Source organism: Taurulus bubalis (genome assembly GCF_910589615.1).
Source record: "Taurulus bubalis genome assembly, chromosome: 12".
NCBI classification, from domain to species: domain Eukaryota; kingdom Metazoa; phylum Chordata; class Actinopteri; order Perciformes; family Cottidae; genus Taurulus; species Taurulus bubalis.
The window spans coordinates 7,991,102-8,009,924 of record NC_136600.1 but is presented as its reverse complement, the minus strand read 5'-3'; the positions used below and the strand labels follow the sequence as shown (position 1 = coordinate 8,009,924).

At 43.2% G+C, this 18,823-nt stretch overlaps 1 protein-coding gene across 1 annotated transcript in view; it reads right to left on the bottom strand.

The window, feature by feature from the left end:
• Positions 1-4,511: 4,511 nt before the first annotated feature.
• The window catches only part of LOC306745114 (nuclear factor of activated T-cells, cytoplasmic 1-like), a gene marked incomplete at both ends in the record, with an annotated part of 56,638 nt that continues 42,326 nt past the window's right edge, over positions 4,512-18,823 (bottom strand). Inside the window, one exon of the mRNA XM_079227850.1 lies at positions 4,512-4,567. Within this exon, the coding sequence (XP_079083976.1) occupies positions 4,512-4,567 (56 nt within the window). The remainder of the gene's footprint in view (positions 4,568-18,823) is intronic.

Here is an 18,823-nt window from a genome sequence, read left to right as displayed (position 1 = left end):
CGTTGTAACACGATGGTTAGCGGTGTGGAACGGTCCCGGTTAACGTTGTAACACGATGGTTAGCGGTGTGAAACGGTCTCACTCAACAAAGTCACGACTATTTGCTGTCCTGGCTCCTCAATGGTGGAATGAGCTCCCCATTGACATCAGGACAGCAGAAAGTCTCTACATTTTCTGTCGCAAACTAAAAACACTTCTTTTTTGACTACACCTTGAATAGGGAAGGTAGCGCCATAGTAGCACTTTAGTAGCTCTTAAATGGCACTTACTGATAAAACTTTGTGGTTTCACTTTATTGAAGAAATTGTTCTTTCTTGATTCTTGTTGTTCTGAGTTTGTACTCATGGTTGAATTGCACTTATTGTAAGTCGCTTTGGATAAAAGCGTCAGCTAAATGAAATGTAATGTAACACGATGGTTAGCGGTGTGAAACGGCCCCGTTAACATTGTAACACGATGGTTAACGCAATGAAATGGTGGCGGTTAAAACCACTGAGTTAGTGATCCAAAAGAATCATCGCGGTTCGGCTTAAAATAAGCACGTTTGTAGAGTGGCGTAAACTACGGAGATAACGTCATGTGACGCAAGAGACATAACGGGCCATAACCTAACGTTTTACGCAGGATATGAGCACAATTCTTTCGTTTGTATGACGCCTCCACCCACCCGCCCTCAGAGGACTTCTCACTCTTTGTGCTGAGTATCTAATACTGACACGGATGAGTTTACGTTGGAGTCTGTTGAAAGACCAGTGCGTCTCATACGGTGCAACGGGGGCCTTGTGCATTGGTATCGAGACACCAAGGACTTTTGCTCAAGCATCAGTATTTGACGGGTGAGACCGGGCTGGTCCAAAACTAACTAAACCTGCCAATCAGCACCTCTGCAGCCCACTAATAAACACACGGTATCTCATTATATCATGCAATGAAAGTCAAATTTTGTCGTCCCTTTTGGATCATTAGTAGTTTTTTTATTTTTTATTATTAAAAGGAAGTATTTCGTCTCAGCCGGCTGGAGGAGAAAAGACAAACAAATTTGAGTTGTAGTTTACATGTTATGGGCAGATGACGTGTTGTTAGTGATATTGAAGAGTAAGAAGCACAGCAGCATCTAACCGGACCCAAGTGATCTTTGCAGGTATGTTTATATGATGTTTAATGGACTGCAGCGGAGGAGTTAATTAGCTATCTAGCCTACAAACTGAGGTTGGCACTGCATTTTTGTACGGTGAATATTTGACAAGTGATTTAAAGAGCAGATGTGTAAGTTGAAGTAAATAGAAAAGGGAAAAAGAGCAATTTAATTTCAGTTGGATTTTAATAGTCTAGCACATGCATAATTCAATGTTTCACTTTTACAACTGAAATATTATGAACAGCATATAATGCAATGATGTAAAAATGCATATAACATATTTTTTAAATTGTATCGCTGCGTGCAGGTTATGCACTTTTCATCATCAAAAATAAAATGCAGGTCTGTCAATAATATGTCAATAGATTTGGAAGCCCCATTTGTTTTCATATCATGGATATTCCACTGCTTCAGTTAGTCTCTCTCTGCTTGACTGCTGCCTTGGTGGAAACTATGGCCTGGAGTCATCGCTCCACTGTGTCAAAGGGTACGGCGCCGTCAGAGGAAGACCAAGGTAAGAAGGACAGGGTGCCAGGAAAAAGGGGCGTGACTGCATCTGAAAATAGTGGGGCTATTTTGGGCCTACCACGCAGTACAGGGGAGCACCGCCTAGGCCTGCCTTCTGTCACTATGGGGATGGGCGCTCCATAACTTTGCTGGATGGAAAAAGTCTAGAGGACTGGCAGCTGGTACACAGGAGCTCCCATGGCACTGTGCTGTTTCACTCATAACTACCCGCCACTAACAATACTCACCGGAAAACACGCAGGCCTCTGCTTGTACTTGGCAGATCAGCAGCTTGTTGCATTTCATTCTGCTAAAGTACAGTGGTAGGTTTGTTTGTATTTCACTTTGAAACAAAAGTGGAAGGCCAAATGCCATCTGTTGATGGATTTAAGTGCCCTCTTTGCTGGAAATCCCATAGGAAAAATTGTAAGACGTGAAAAAACCTGCAACTATTTTGTTGCAATTGTAACGGTAATAGAGTAAAATAGATAAATACATTTAAATATTCATTAAAAAAAACTGTGAAAAAGAAAAATGTTTTCCCTACTCTTGTCAATGTCAAAATGTCTCTACTTCAGGCTTTATTAGGGATATAGGTACAGGCTAGAACAGTCAGAGGTTTACTAAGGTCAAGCCATATAACAAAAGAAAATCACACAGCCAAGTTAAAGTGAAGGCCTTAAAACTAAAGCACAGCCATATGGGCCATACGTGTAAAAGAAAGAATGCTTTTAGAGGAAAAGTACTGAATCCATTACCAACTGATTCACTAGTTTTTTTTTTAAACAAAATGTATTATCTCAGCTACGTAGAACTAGCTATGCTCTTTTGCAAATAATGTACTCCAAACATTAAAACATATTTAATGAAAAACATTTACTTTTAGCAAAAATAACTTCAAAAGTATTATGAAAAGGCCTTAATTATTAATGCACTTGCTCATGCGTAAACACAACACCAAAGTGATTGAGAACGTAGGTTACGTATGGTCACCATTATGACATTTATTAATTCATTGTCGAGAACACATTAAATGCACTTAAAACACATTTAATTTTTCATAAATATTTCATATTAAAGAGAAATATGTTTCACCTTGTGCCTACTGAGAAAAGCAGTATAGAGTTGCAACTATCTTGTAGCCAAGAAAGAGAGTAAGGCACAAAATAGAAACCTTATTCATACAGTTTAGTCATGCTATTATACTATATGTCCGCAGATGTATTAGGAAGCTATATTGTAAGCTACTGTCAGCTAAATGATCCCCAACGTTAGTACACTGTGCATGCTCCAATTGACAGATAACATGGAATAGACTGCAGCTGTGGGAAAGAAGACTTGACGAAGATACGTTTGTGACACGACAGTGGAAATCAATCTACAATATTTGGTCTGGAAGCAAGGAAACCTGCTCTGTGTCTACGGTAAAGTGCATAATGTTTTTGTCTTTTTTTGTACGGGGAACCGCTCTAAGCTAAAGTCTCCGACAGAAAAAGGAAACTTGGACAATAATTTCACCAAAGATAAAATCCTTTGGTTAAAGCACATCGATTATTGCCAGCTGTGAGTAACAGTCCTGCCAACTCCTCAGTGGAATCGACCGAATGACGAGTAAAACTGAGCCTGCCGCACGCTTAGATTGTCCCTGTGCCTATTTACATGCAAACCTGCAGTGCAACAAGTAACAGACAAATATCTATATTGTCCCGGAGTATTCTCATCTAAATTCAGCAGGTAAGCATACCGTTGTTCAACTATCTTATAGCTGGGGGAGAAGAAAACTCTGATACCTGCCTTTATAAGCCCGTGCAACCAGGGACTGCTGTCATAGGATATGTACTGTATATTTCTCTGATTGTCTGTGCATCATTATGTCATGGTCTGGGTGGGAGGGCTGGATAAAAAAAGAGAAAAGAAAAAGGCACTAAGGTGAAAAGCATAATGCAGGGTAGTAGAAATGGTACAAGTCATATCAAGGGGAAGACAAATTGAACAAAAATGAACGCTAAATAGCAAACTGCATGATATAAGCATAAGGCATACATAAGTACATTTTCAAATACATGTTTATACAAAAGAATATCATACAATAACATTCAGTATAAATGAACAATGAGATAATAATGAGGAAGCGAGAAAAAAATACATTTCTAATCTATTCACAGATTCCCTACATATTTTCCAGCCTTTTATTCAGTTTCCCTGTAAACAAATCATTGAAATTATACAAAAAAGTCATATAAAAACTTCCACTCTGGGTGACAAGGAACTATTTGCATTTGTGTCACGGCCGCTGTTGCCTGCTGTCAATATCGCTGCTGTAAGGCACCAGTTCGGTTGTTGCGGACGGACGGCACAAACGAATGAACCAAAGTGATGAAGCACGACACGTGTTGTCCCATTAGCTTGTCCATGCATTAACATACAGATCACACTGGAAATGAAGATTGTCATTCGTCAACGATAAAAGTGTTTCAGTCTCTTTGAGCTGTTTGGTCCGCTAAACAACATCTGCTGTGAATTAAGGCAAGTGTAGTCGTATACGTTGCCCCTGATTTCACTTCCCTTTTTTTTTGTAAATATAACATTCATCCATTTGTTCAAATAGAGCTTGCCAGGGATTGTCATTGTGAATCTGCAGCGAGCTTGAGCTGATGGGGATGAAGGTCAGGTGGGAGATCGTGGTCAAAAACGGATTCTTCATCATCTTGATCTCAAGTTGTTGTTTTTGGTCCTCTATTTGTTGACGCTGCTGCTTTGTGTCTGTTTGTTTGTTTGTTTGTTTGTGTATGTGTGTGTGTGTGTGTGTGTGTGTGTGTGCGTGCGTGTGTGCGTGCGTGCTGCTGCAGAAGACTTCTGAAGACGTCTATGCATGAGTGTGCACGGAAATGCTGGAGAGGTCGTTCCTGATGATCTCGTTAACTGTGGAAAGAAAAAATAAATTGGGATTCATTACCAACTTGTCACGTTGAGTGGCGAGTCAGATCATTCCAACACGATTGCATTTGGTGAAGAAAGGTGGCCTAGAAGTTACAGAGGTACGGCTTATGACAAGAAGGTTGGCAGTTTCTGGCTGGTTATTCTAAAGGTGTACGTTCGTTATGCAACGTCCTCTCCTAGATTATTCATCTGTTTTTCACGTATCACAAATGTGTTTCTATTCTAATCTGCAGATTTCCATGTGGGTATGGATGGGTCAGAAAAAACACAGGACTTTCACACAGGAGATAGCCGTTTGTGTCCCATGTGAAACCAGAAGAGGAGATTGACTTCTTTTTTTTAATACATACATTTTCAACATCACCTACTGCGACTGTCATCCGGGAGAAAATAAGTCGTTGAGAATACAGTTTAGTTTCATGGAATGTCATTTTGCAGGAGACAGGGTTGTCAGTGGGATTTTCAACCAGGAAAAGTGTGCAACAGAAGTCCCGGTCACAAGAGAAATGCTAGTCATGTTTTATTTGTGTTAGATTTAAAAAAAAATTGCCATGAAACCACATTAAATGTCACATTTGATGTGATTTCACAGAGAACACTTGACCGAAGACGATGTTAGTCGTGCGCTTGTGGCCTGCAATAAACAATGTCACATGAGGCCACGCCGCACTGAATACTTGGCGGAGATGTCGTCAAGTTGAAAAATACCGGATATCAGTCGCTGCAATCCAAACATATCACCGTGGTTACCATCCTTTTTACACTCCTATCTGCCCCGTACACACATGTCTGTTTTGAAGTCATCGTCTTGTCTTTCCTGCACCAGTTCCTGTGCCCGCGCCTTTCCCACAGTCGGGCAGACGCAGATCTGTCCCCTGTCTTTATCTGCTCTGTGTTCTTTGGCATAACAGAGGGAAGTGGCTGTGAAGATGGCGAGGACCCTGAAGACCTGTGGCTCAGCGCAAACAAGAAGCTGCTCAGTCATAAAGCTCGCCGAGATAAAGTGGGCCGATGCAGACAGAGAGAGAGAGAGAGAGTCTGGTGAAACCACCATCGGCGGTGAGGAGCCAAGACAGGAAGTCCACCCACTCTGAGGCCCACAGGCCTGCAGTTTGTTATCACTTTGGCGATTGGCGACGCATCCGCGCCGATTAAGACGAAAACAAGACGGAGTCCTTTCAATACTCCACCATTTCAATGGCGTGAACTGCCGTTGGTACAATGCCGTATTGAACGGCTCTGGTAACTCTTCTTTCACAACAATGTTGTTGAGCTGAACGGATTTATGGGAAATTAAGTGCAGACACCACATGGCAATATGTACACATATTACCAAGGATGGAGACAGAAATGCATCTAATCAATAATCTGTCACACATTGCAATTTAAAAAAAAGTAGGCCACACACCTATAATAGCATGCCCTGCTTTCTATACACACACACACACACACACACACACACACACACACACACACACACACACACACACACACACACACACACACACACACACACACACACACACACACACAAACAGATTGCTTGGGACTCACCTCCCTAAACAGGAGGAACTCCCATTGGAAAAATCCCACCTGTGCCAACACTGCTGGGTGTTTTCAACTCCATTCTGCTCCAGACCAAACATGCATTTACACGCTGAGGTTATTTTTAGCTCTGCCATCGCAGGGCATGAAGGAGGTGCAAGCGAGCGCATGTAAAAATTAGACGATCAAACTTTAATGTCGCTGCTCTTCTCTGTTCGCTGAGGTGAGAAAACAGCTCCAGGTACTTTCGAAGAAGGGAAGGGAAAACCCAACGGCTCGGCAGCAAAACACCACAAATGTACCGGTTATTTTTTTCTCAGAGGGAAAGCAGTGGTTTCCTTTCTACTTCTTAGTCATTTTTAAAAAAAAAAATAGTGACGTCTCCTCCGCCCACATATAAGCTGCGGTGTTATTTTGCTGCGCGTTATCAACTAATATTTTCCATCGGCATGCTCGACGATGTTCCATTCTGAAGAAGCGAGTGATAAAGAGAGAACAAAGGTAAACTGGCCTTCATGTTCTCTGTCAGAAATGTGAGAATCTCAGAAACAGGATGTGGCCGACTGTTATACCACAATACAACACCAAGCTGCTATTTATAGCCGTTCAAAAGGGTAGCTCGCCTTTTCTACTCGCACTGACTTCTGGGAAACCAAGAAATTAAAAAGAACAGTTCAGGCAACCTCAATGTGCACATAAACACAAAAAAATTATAATTCTGTTGAATATCTGTGCACATGCAATGCTACAAACCTGTCCGATTGTTTTTGGCGACAGCTACCCAAATGCATTTTGCAGTTTTTTTATATAATAGATTTACGTCAAATATTTGATTATATTTTGTCAAAAAAAAAAAAAAAAAAATCTCAATACTGAGAAGAGAGCAGGTGCGCCAATGAATATTTTCCTGTTTTTTCTTTTTTAAACCAAACTTTTGACTCTCACCTTCCATGAAGCGACTAGATAACCACAAATATGCAGCATGAGAGAAGGCAGGAAGACTTGCAGAGGAACATTTTGTGCAGAGTGGAAATTGGCTCCAAAAATTAAAGATCTTCTCTGTAAACTAAGCCGTGTAAAGCTGGCTAAAGTGTGATCATTAATTGTTCTCTTCTTCTGGTTCCTATGTGCTATCGTAACAAAGAACGCTATGTGATGTTACCCAATAATATGTTTGCTGTCAGATACGTACATGAATGAACTCTCTGTGGCCTGGCATCCTTCTCAACAGCATTGGAAACTTATTTTCTTTTTTTTGTATTCTTTTTCCAGTTGCCCAGGTTAATAATGGAAAGCTGTAACTGGGAGGACACACTCTCATGACTAAACAAAAAGTGGAAAATTAAACTCCAAATATTCCACTGCTGTAAAAAAAAAAAAGAAGAAAAAGAAAAAAAAAGCCCTACCCTGCTAGTCTTAGTTAAAAAGAGTGACATCCTTTATTAGCCGCAGTGCCAGTACAATCAGCGAACCGCAGCCTGGACTTGTCAGGACTTAAAGTTGGAGCCGGGCGGCTGCGAGATCTATTTAACGCAGGTGTGAGAGTGACACGGAAATATGACTGAGCGCTACACTGATGCCAGCCGCATTGAACAGTTCAATGGGCGATTCAGCTGCTTTGTGAAGGCCTACCAGTGTTTCTTGGCCGTGGATGGCAGCCAGCTGAATGAATGTTGACATCGCGAAAATAATCTGTCTGTATCAACTGTGACGGGGAGTGATTTGCTCCGACCTGCCGGAAAGGGGAGGTGCAGCGCCCCCCCTAGTGTGGTGCATACATCAGCCACACAGCTCAACTGTTATACACTGCAGAGTTGCACCGATGCAACCAGACAGGTTGTCTTAGAACAACCGTAGCAGAAGGTCCAGACTAAGCGGGCGCTCGGACCGAAAATAGCACCGCTAAAATAACACACGGGCCTGCGTAGGCGTGCACCCGCTGCTACAGGTACAGTACTAGTCTGAAGATTTTATGAAGTTTATGAATATGCCAAAACACTGCACATCAGTTTATAATGCAATGAACTATCAATTTGTATTAATCATAATGGGAAACATCAGAACAGTAGTTGCAGCAAAAGTTGAGCCAGTTTTGTTTTGTCGGAGATCTTGTTCCGACACAGCGGTCTCGTTGACGTGGATGAGGAGGGTTTTTATGACGCGGTGCTAATGTCGGTATGGACAATCTGAATTATGCGGAAAGGAGCTTGTAGAGATGGAGACGTGATAAAGTGACACTGTAGAATATGTATGCATTTTAATCCGCCCCCACCCACCCATGTTTTTGTGACTTTAAAACCTGCAATCGAGCCTGCCCCTTTTTTTCCAATCGCGAAAAATATGTCAATAAGCACAACACCACACCAATATGAATCGCTGGAAAATATCCAAAACCAATCAAAACTAGTAAAGACACGTTGAGATATTAGAAAATAATTCATGGTGCGGTGAATTTGGCCTCCTTTGTATTCAGTAATCCAAGCATTTGCGTTGTGACCTCATCCGTCTGCTCTGAGAGTTCAGTGTGAACCTGACCGGCACTGGGGATTTAGTTAGCATTGTTAGAGGAGAGTGCTGTGCATTGGGGTTCGATAACAGCCGGGCTTCATCAGAGAACAGAGGATGCCCTATGTGGTTGGGTGAGAAGCGGAGCCTCGAGGCCTGAGAGCCGCTCCAAGGTTCCTGCCGTCGTAACACAATCTCCTTCGGCCAAATCGGGCCCGGCTGGCAATGACCTGGCAGAGAGTGACTTCACTTTTCCCCCACGGCTTCCCTCAGCTGACCATCAAAAACACAACCTCTGATCTCCAGTTTGTAACGCAGGTTTCCTGCCAGGGACTCCTGTTCTCACTTGGAGTCTCTTGATACCAAAGTAGCAGGAGGGCACCTTCCTGAGCTTCTCTCACTTTCACTACATGAATAAATGGCAGCTGTGCGAGGGTCAAGGACCTTCTCACTGTAGCGAATGGGGATTTCCTATGCTTACTCGTACCTCCTGTAGTAGCACATCAGGTTTGTGAGAAAGAGGTGGCTTCCGTCTATTGTGGCGCTCCCAGCATCATAATGAGGAAATAAGTCTGAGTCACGGAGGCTCTTTCACATCAACACAGATAAACACTGGCTCACGCAGAGCAAAAGGAGACATCATCTTAACTGCTTTCATGTGATTTGGTGGGGAAGTCAAACTGAAGCTCAAAACTTGCTTGGAGAGAGACAATTGAATTTCCTGGTCCATATTACTTTTGTTTCCCCACTATATCAAATCTTCTCTCGGCCTCAGCAGAAACACTTAATGGACAATTTGCTGCCTCCCACGCACGGCTCAAGCGGCTGGACGCAGAGAGAGGCTCAGACAGCGTCCCTATCATCTTGTGCTGATAACCGGCAGCGTCAAAAATAGGGTAGGGGTCAAAGGTCAGAACACACACATACATGACACAGAGAGAGGGAGGGAGAACAAGCAAAATGGAGGGAGACACAATCATTATTCCCACAGATAAACACAAATGGAAAGAGACGGAGTGTTCCACTAATGCTTCATCATGATAAAGTGCTTCATAAATTCATCTGAGCCTCGCAGGTAGACAGCTTCTAATCCATCGCAGGGATCCCTTTGGGCCTAATGATGTGCTGATATGTACAGACAGCATATTTCATCCCCACAGCTAGGCGGATGTGTGAAGCCCTGGGCTTTCCCATGTGGAACCACTCAGTCTCCTCAACTGACACAGGAGATGGGGAGAAGAAGAAAAAAGAGATAGGACTGCAGAGCCACAGTTTGTTTTAAAACAAAGCCGAGTTTACTCTGAGAGCAGAGGTTTTACAACTGCCCTGCAGCAGCTGTGTGGTACTGTGAAAACACAGCTGTGCCATGGGCCGCAGCCAATCACCTCCTCACATTGTAAAACAACGAAGCCATGCAATGTATGATTTAGAGTCAGAGTCAAGGGTGTTATTCCCACTGGGTTAATCCCCCCTCACTTTTATGGTTTCAGGTTGATTTTCCCTCTGATCATTGTCTTACTGTCCAGCGGCCACAGTCCACATGAGAGAAGATCTGAGGCTGATAAAAGTTTTGAAACACTTTGGCTTCCAGTATTACCTCAAAGGATCGAACTTACCGAAAAGTGGAGCTGCGAGTGCTTTGCATTTGTCATGGGGTCTGGCCTCTCAGGCAACATGCTGCCTCATTGCTGGAGGTTGTTTGGGGTAGCATGCGGCCTAACATATATACCTCCAGATGCCCTTGTGTCATGGAAACAGTGTTAATTTTGCTAATGGCCATCAGGGGGCGACTTTTATGGTTGAGGTCTATGAAAAAATTATCTTAATTCTGACTTCATTTATTACCCCAGTAAACATTGTAAACATGAGTTTATGGTCTCATTCGCTAGTTTCAAGTCTTCAATACAGAATGATGTTCATTTAGTAAATGATGGGCCCATTTAGAGGAAAATACACCATAAAGCAGGGTATGCTTTTAGGGTGTGGCTACCTCTTGATTGACAGGTCGCTACCAAGGCGTCGACCTGCCTGGGAGTTGTCGGTGTTCGTTCATGAGAGTTAAATGTAACGCTCTGGTCGCCTAGACATGTTTCATTCAGTGTTTGGTTGTGCTTAGCTCCGCCCTAGGCAGTCCACAAACCAATAGAATGACGTGACGAAGACGAGAAGATGAGGAGACGGCCCTGACGTCACTAAACACTAACGGTGATGCTATCAAACATGCACTATCATTGATAAATAAAAATGTAGTTTAAAAGAGTAAAAACACTTTTTTGTCTCTCTCTCTCTCTCTTCTTTCTCTCTCAAACACTCACAGAGCAGGGATGCCAAAAGAGGAGTGATGCCAAACGCTTTGTTTAGAGAGCCAAAGAGAAAATACAAAATACAAAATAAAGCACAGTGTAAACAATAAGTGCTCTGATGTCACTGAGGAGATTTCCAATCAATATGTCTGCTGCTGTTTTTAGTCAAGGGCTTCTGGCTCAGTTGGATAAGAGAGCTGGAGCAGCATTGAGAAATAACAATGACACACTCAGTGCATCATGTGGAGAGTCAGAGGGAACCAGGCTCTAATGTGCCTCTCTTTTCAGAGGACATGCTTTATAGTTGACAGCAGAATCGGACATGTTGCCGAAGCCAACGGGCTGACCCTGGAGAAATTAGGTGTCTGGCTAGTCCAGATTAGGATCACTCAGAAACACTCAGAAGCAGTTGTGAGAAATGCCGGGCTTGAGAACCATAAAACAGCAGTATCCCAAATTAGAAGTCTAAAGACAACAACTTTTACTGAAAGCCGCACCACTGATGTGCTTATTTTGGCCACAGCAGTGCACAACCTTTGTCTTTGATCTCGCATGGTGCGCTGCGCCTCTCCCTATCTCACCTCACTCTGTCTCTCTTTGTGAGCCTGCCACTTCCCTCTCCTCCCTCTACTCCTCCTCCTCTCATTTCCTCCCGGGCCCAGGAGGCCACGGTTGTGCTCACTCGAGGCCGGTCTCCTGAGAGGATGAGGGGGAGGTGTTTACATGGTTGGAGCTGCTCTCCAGTGCCCTCATCACTGACTTCTCTGTAATCACAGTGCAGTCGGTTTGCGTCGCATAACAAAATAAAAGATATATATTAACAGTCCAGAAACAATGAAGTTTGGAAACTGATATGTTTATTCATTTCATAATCTTGTGACCCATATATATATATATATGTATATATATATATATATATATATATATATACATATACATATATATTTTGGGTTATGACCTCTAGGTTGGGAACCATTGATCGAGCACACACCGCCATAAGTGCCCTGGCACAAGAACACGTAGTCTGTACTTTTTCTACAGAAAAAGAAAAGGGATGCCACAGCACCGCCCACTCAGTGATCTTGATTACACGGTTTACTTTGATTGTGTCGAGTCGTATTTATTTAGCCGCAGCGGAGGAATAAGCACAGCACAACTCCACAATCAAAGTGTTCATCAGAAGCTCCTATAAAAAGGAGGACGCTAAAGAGCCTCTGACGTTCAGTGTGCACGGACGACTTCAGACGGTGACAAATCAAAAGCTCAGTTTCACACAACTAGCGAAGCAGAACCGCGCAAAGCAAACACAGAGGCCTGCAAACACACCAGACGGAGTGGGACGCAGACTTTTTTTCGGGATTGAGATATGAAAGGAGACGGATTAAAACCCTTTGCATGGCTCATTACTGATGGGTCTATGGTAAAATAGCTCAGCCATCTGATAAACCCGCGGCGATTGATTCAGAATTAGAAACGTATGGTCCCGTCCACATTTCAGTGGTTTTTGCAAATGGCACACAATGAAAAAAATATGAGCATATTGAAGCAATCATACTTCAGTGGGTTGCAGCCGTCTGAGTGCGAAGTTGGCTGCGCACATGCAAACAATAGGATTTACAACCGCGTTTGCATTGTGCTTCTTTAAATCACCTGTTGCCTGCTGGTCGCTACGTGGGATTTATTTTTTCTTTTATTATTTATATGTGGAGAAACTGTGTCGAAAAAAAAAAGGTTTACCTCAGTGCGAACTTTATTGTTCACTATTCATCACGGATGGATGGCTCAGAGAGGCTCCTTCCTGTTTTTAAAGGTGCACGTCTGCCTGGGAGCGAGTCTCTGCACACCGTGGCCTTTGCTTAATCCAAGTCTGTTTTGCCATTCAAGCATTGGCTCGGCTGGCTGTCGTCCGTTAGAAGGAGGGTTTGCTGGTCAGCTGGTTGCTGTGCTGGTGGGTTACTTCAAACCAAATTGGTTGTGAGGAGCGTCCAGACTCTTCCTCCCTCCTTTCGTTTTCCTCTCAGAACTACAGCGCACTGGACCCTCCAGGTCAGTCATCTCCAGCTCAGACTGGTGCTCTCTTATGGGTTGTTTGACAGCTTATTTTTTTTATGAAAGTCACATTTCCACTGGTCCAGCATCTTGGCGAGCTGGAGGGAAGAGTTTTTTTAATTTTTTTTTTATTTTGCAGGCTGCATTACATAGCATACTAAAGGTAAGTGAATCTTAAAAAGCTCCTGCTGCACACAAGGACATGGCCTCTCTCTCTTCAACACCCCTGCTGAGCTCTCGTGCTCTATATTGAAGCCGAGTGCGATCTGATTAACACCCTGTCTGCTGACCCCGAGAGCTGCCCTACAACTTGAAATCCTCGGCGCCCGCGGGGGGATTCAAAGACAGAGAGGAGGAGCCGGCCTCAGGGCACATCGTGGCCTGAGACGGGCCTGCCTCCAGACCCGTCTGGAGGCAGGACAAAAGGCGATCTTGGCAAATGTTCCCCTTATCTCCTTTCCATCAACCTCGCCTTTGATTTTCACAGACAGAAGAACTTTCATCCATCTGGAAACTGTATAGTTTTCAAGAAACCCAGGCGTTTGCCAGAGTCAGAGATGAAGACGGGGTGCTATATACTCTTCCAGGTGATTGTAGGTGAGGCCGATACGTTTGCTGTCTCCTGTAAATCACAGAAGTGCATTTTCACCTGCTTCTGTCCACGCTGTTTTGAATCACATAGGTTTTTACAGTCGCTGGGGCTATGGGAGTGAACCTGCCACTTAAATACCTTCACAGGAACCAGAGCCTGTTATTTCACTTTGTGATGCAGTAAACCTAACTGATTTAATTAAAATGTACATGACATTTCTGTTCACATGGTGTTTAGGGGGGCGAGCTTTCCAACTCAAGCTCCCTGATGATTTGAAACGACGGATTTACAACATTCAGAGGAGAGGATTGTCTCGTCTTCTGGTACTGGAAGGTCCGCTGGGTTTGAGGAGTCCAACAGAAGAGTAAGTTGTGAATTTGACCATAAAACAATAATGTTGAATGATACCACCTCCTAGTAAGGCACATTTATTAAAGTATTTATAATTATAAGGCCATACTAATTGTTAGTAAGTAACTTATGAATGTTTTGTTTATTAATAAATACCAAACACCCTAAAGTTCTTCTTTAACCCCTATAATTAGCATTATTGATCAGTATGTTAATACCTCATGAATAGTTTATAGCATGACATATTAAGGACATTTCAAGTGTTCATGTATGTACTTGAGAACAATTTTAACTATGATGCATTTGGTATTGAGCGATTGGTAACTCCTGTTGTTTTCATATTTTACGATATGTGATTACAACATCTGTATTCACATTAATATATTAACTGTTTACATACATGTGTGACTCCTTCGAAATGTGATCAGAATATTCTGTTTGATGATACATTTTCATCTCAAGGCCCACTTGCTCCTTCACTAGGGGATGACTTTTTTTTGTTGTTGTCACAAGATAGAAGAAAAAGTATGTAAAATAAAGAAAACACATACAACCAAAGAAGTATGCCAATATGTAATATTTCATATTCCTATTAGACTGAATATTACTACTGTGCCATAATATGGTCTGTCTTCATCTTATCATGCTGTGAATCTTCATCAATCTCACAGGAGGTATTATTGTTGACAAATGCATAAACACTTAAAATGTCCGCAGTCAGGGATTGTGGGAGTCGGGTCAGTGGGTTGGTTCAAATAAAGAGCCACCTTTCAATGCTAAACACTGCACAGCAGTTCCTTAAAAGCCCCTTGGCCTTTTCTTGAGGCCAAGGGGCTTGGTGAGGTTTGCGCTGCTCCACTCTAGCCTTTCATCAGTTAATCTCTCAATGCTTAACGCTATAAAAAAGGCTCACTGAGCGTAAAAGGATTTCCCTGTTTGTTAGCACGTTGCCTTGAGAGGAACTGAGCTCGGCCGAGTACAATCAGGAGAGTCGGGGGACCCGTTGAGGTTTATAACTGCCATGGGTCATATGTCAACAGTAGGACACTTACAGTTCAGTGGTTATGATCATTCCCTCCCCTGAAGTAAACCCTGGCACCCACTGCTTGGTAAGTCTCTGCACTGCAAGCGGCCACTGGTGGGGAGAGGAAGAAAACGTGATCTTCAACTCCGCCTGTGTTTATCTTTCTTTGACTTTTAGTGTTTCGGTTTTAACGGTTGGAGCTGTGAAAGAAGCTGTCTGTGTGTATGTGTGTGTGAAAAGAACAGGGACAGTGGAAGAAGCTGCCAGGGAGAAAAAGAAAATCACCAAGATCGCGTGCTACTTTCTTCCACCTCAGATTTTCCCCTCTTTCTCCTCGTCCATCTGCGTGTCTGCGTGTCTCCTTTATTCCTGTGGCTGACCAGATTCAGACCTCAATATTCCTGGATGTGAGGACACGATGAGTCTTCTAAACCCGGAATCTCGAAACACTAAAAATACTATAAATAGACTGCTGGCTGTCCCTCCATTTGAGGCCCATAAGTCAGATATCACACTGAAAAAAGAATAAAAAAATCACAGATCCTCTCCCCAAGTGTTGAAAATGACATGAATCTAATCGCTTTTGACAAATTCAGTACTTTGACAGTTGCATTTTACGTTGACCTGCCTGTGTTTAGAATGACAGGGCACATGTGCATTCGGTTTATTGCCCTGTGACAGATTCTACTGAGACTCTCAGTTTAGATCTGCGTCTGTATTCCCCCCCCCTCACCCACTCCTCCTCATTTCTTTATGACTGACTGGCTCTCCCACCCTCTTCTTTCCGAGGTATCCACACATGGAGGAGACGGCAGGCTCTGCCAAGAGTTGCAAAACCCGACGGCTTTCCCCAACCCGACCGGCTGGATCAGACTTCTCTGTTGACATCCGTCGCTTCAGGATACTATTTCACTGAGCTAACAGATTTCAGATGAGGGGCTGTTATTAAGTGGTCTGGGCCGGAGACCTGCTCCTGTTTACTGATGCCGCAGGTATTTACATCCCCTAAGAAATCGCGGTGGGGTTTTTGTGTTCACGTGTCCAAAAAGCAAGACTCCAGGGATGTTGTCCAGAAGCTGATCCTGACCCCTGACCTCCCTGTGGAGAGCCAACAAATAAAAACGTGTTTTTCTGCGAATACATTTTGCTTGTTGGGAGTTTAGTGTGTTCCCTGGACTCTATGAGTTTTCCATGTGCTCATATTTTTTATGCCAGAAGGAAATATCCAAGATTTGAGGTTAATTTATGGTTTCTGTGACTGCGCAGCGTTTGTGGTGTTCACAGTAATATCAGTTATTTCCACAGAGGAACAGTGTTTTATGGTAAAGACAGTAGTGGTGTAATATTTGCGGGGATTACAGAATGTTCTTCTGATCACAAACACACCAACATATCGTCAAACCATAACCTCAGAGTTCTGCACATGCCACAGAGACCCTTTGCCCCCATGAGCACCTGACGCAGAAAAGAGCGCAACTTGGACCATGCTGAAACACAACCATCACCACCGAGGCGCAGGTAGCGACCTTGCAGCCCTGTGGAAGAAGGAGACTGACTCTGACATTTGTCATGTGATGATTCAGTAATGAGAGTGTCTGGCGTGAGGTGGCAGCTCCGTGATCGCAGATGCACACAGGAAGGTCCCCGCCGAGCCACGGGCCCAGAGTCCTGACCCGCTGTGATCCGTGTGGCTCGGTACCTTTTCAACGCGCGTTTCCTCAACCTCAGAATGTGAGCCACAGGGACCGAGCCTCGAAACTGCTGCGTCGGGAGAAAATCTGAAATATGATGAAATGATGAACTGAAGTAATATAACTTTAATGAATAGACTCAAACTTGTTTGGAGAAGAAAGCCCTGTGGCTTTTACTCGGCTATATTTGATTGTATACTTCACTGAAGTCCGTTTGATGCCATGTAACTGACTTCCATACAAAGTCAATATTGTGCGCCTTGTTTTTACACAGCTTGGAATAATGGGGGGGAAAAAAGCAAGACACAAATCCTTGCAGTAGCAAATCTTTCTGACATTTGGGCAGAATAAACACTAAACTCATTCAAAATCAAAAGTCTCCCATCTAAATGTGTGCGTGTATCAGATCCCAGACACAAAAGAAACCCAATTTGTTTAGATAATTTAGCTGCAGTTTTTCAGCAGACACATTCTTTCTTGGTGACTGTGGATATTATGACAGAGCGACTGAAACCAGACCAGATCCTTTGGCACGAACACACATAAAAGCCAGCACGCTGCAGTAATGAGTGCACTGAACTCTTACAGATTCATCTCGCTGTGCTTATCAAAACTAATAATATTCCCAATGGTTTAACGAAGAGCTAAAAATCAAAGCGCTAATACTGTGACCCCGTTGCCAGTGTCATATGTAACCACTTAATTCCAATTATTTGCTAAACTGCAAACAATCTGGGACAATGTCGATAATTGAGTGGGTTTCATAATATCTGTTGCAAAAAAAAAAGAATAAAAGATCCCAACCAGGAATCTAAAGGCTCTTATGTTCAGCCAATGGGACAGAGATAAAAGAGATGAAAGAGGAAACAGAGGGTGCTAAAGTAATCCAGAGGACTTTCACTCAACTATAGGTATTCCTCTTCTCTTTAACATTCTCTGGCTTTAATTACTGTACTTCTATTGTAACTCCCACACTTTATATTACAAACTAAGGTAGTGTTTGAGCTGCTTTAACAATCACTTAAAGTTTCCTTCCTTTTGGCTCCTCTGTTCTAACGCTATCCGACTACGATTAAGACGTTTGTAAGATCAAGTGACACGTTTCTGTCTTTTGGTGAAGTTTTAAAAGCAACTTGATCAATTATTATTATCCACGACCTCGACTACAACAAATCTCTTCACGTTTGCCGCTGAGAGCACACCCCTTCAAGTATTTGGTGAGGTCTGCTAATATCCGATAATGGGTAATAAGAGCCATAGCAGCTCTACTTGCACAGTAAAAGTAATGGTTTGGGATCCTAATGAGAAGAAATTGAATCATATCTATTGCGGATCCCACAAGTGTAGTTGTTGATCCATTGCTTAGGTGATCAATGACTCTTAAAAGAGAATCCGAGAGAGAATCAAACCTACGACTTAATCTTTCCTACGACTATAAAAGCAGCAAAGCCCTAACTTTGACTGAAAGCTCAACGTGTCAAGAGCTACCAGGAAAGCAGGATCCCGAATACTTCATGAGAACGCATGCAATGACAGCAAGAGTCAAAAACAACAACAACAACAACACATCCTCTTTGTAGTCATAAATAATAAAAAAGCCATCACCCTTCCCCTTGCACCCGTCGATAGCAATAAGTCTAGAAGGAGACTATGTTCTTGGCATTGCACTTAACCACAAGACGGCCTTTCTTGCTGTGCACTATTAGCTTGAGCTTGACCTGCCCCTAAAAGGCCAGGGAGGGGGTCAGAGGTGGAGTGTTGTGAAAGCACCGGTGGTCGGCACTTTCACGTCGCCCTGATTCTATGAACTAAAAGAGACACGCACGCAAATGCATACCGTCTAAACATACAGGAGCAGCCTGCTTTAGTGAGTCCCATTAGACACTTCAAACCTCCACTTTAATGAACGGCGTGGTGTTCCGAAATCCTCTCTCTCTCCTCTGCCCCCCTCCAATCCCATAGCCAGCCTTGCGGCACACTCCAATGTTAGCGACTCAGCATGTTTTTCAGCGCGGTGCGGACTCGCTCTCAATCATCATTAGGGGTTTTTGCGGAGTCCTGGGGTCTGGGAAACTTGCCAGAATGTGTAAAAGTTTCCATGAGGAAAGCCTTAAGTTGCCTTCGGAGGCATCGGTGGTAGACGGAGATCCTCAGGAAGGTTAGAATGCCTTCTTTTTT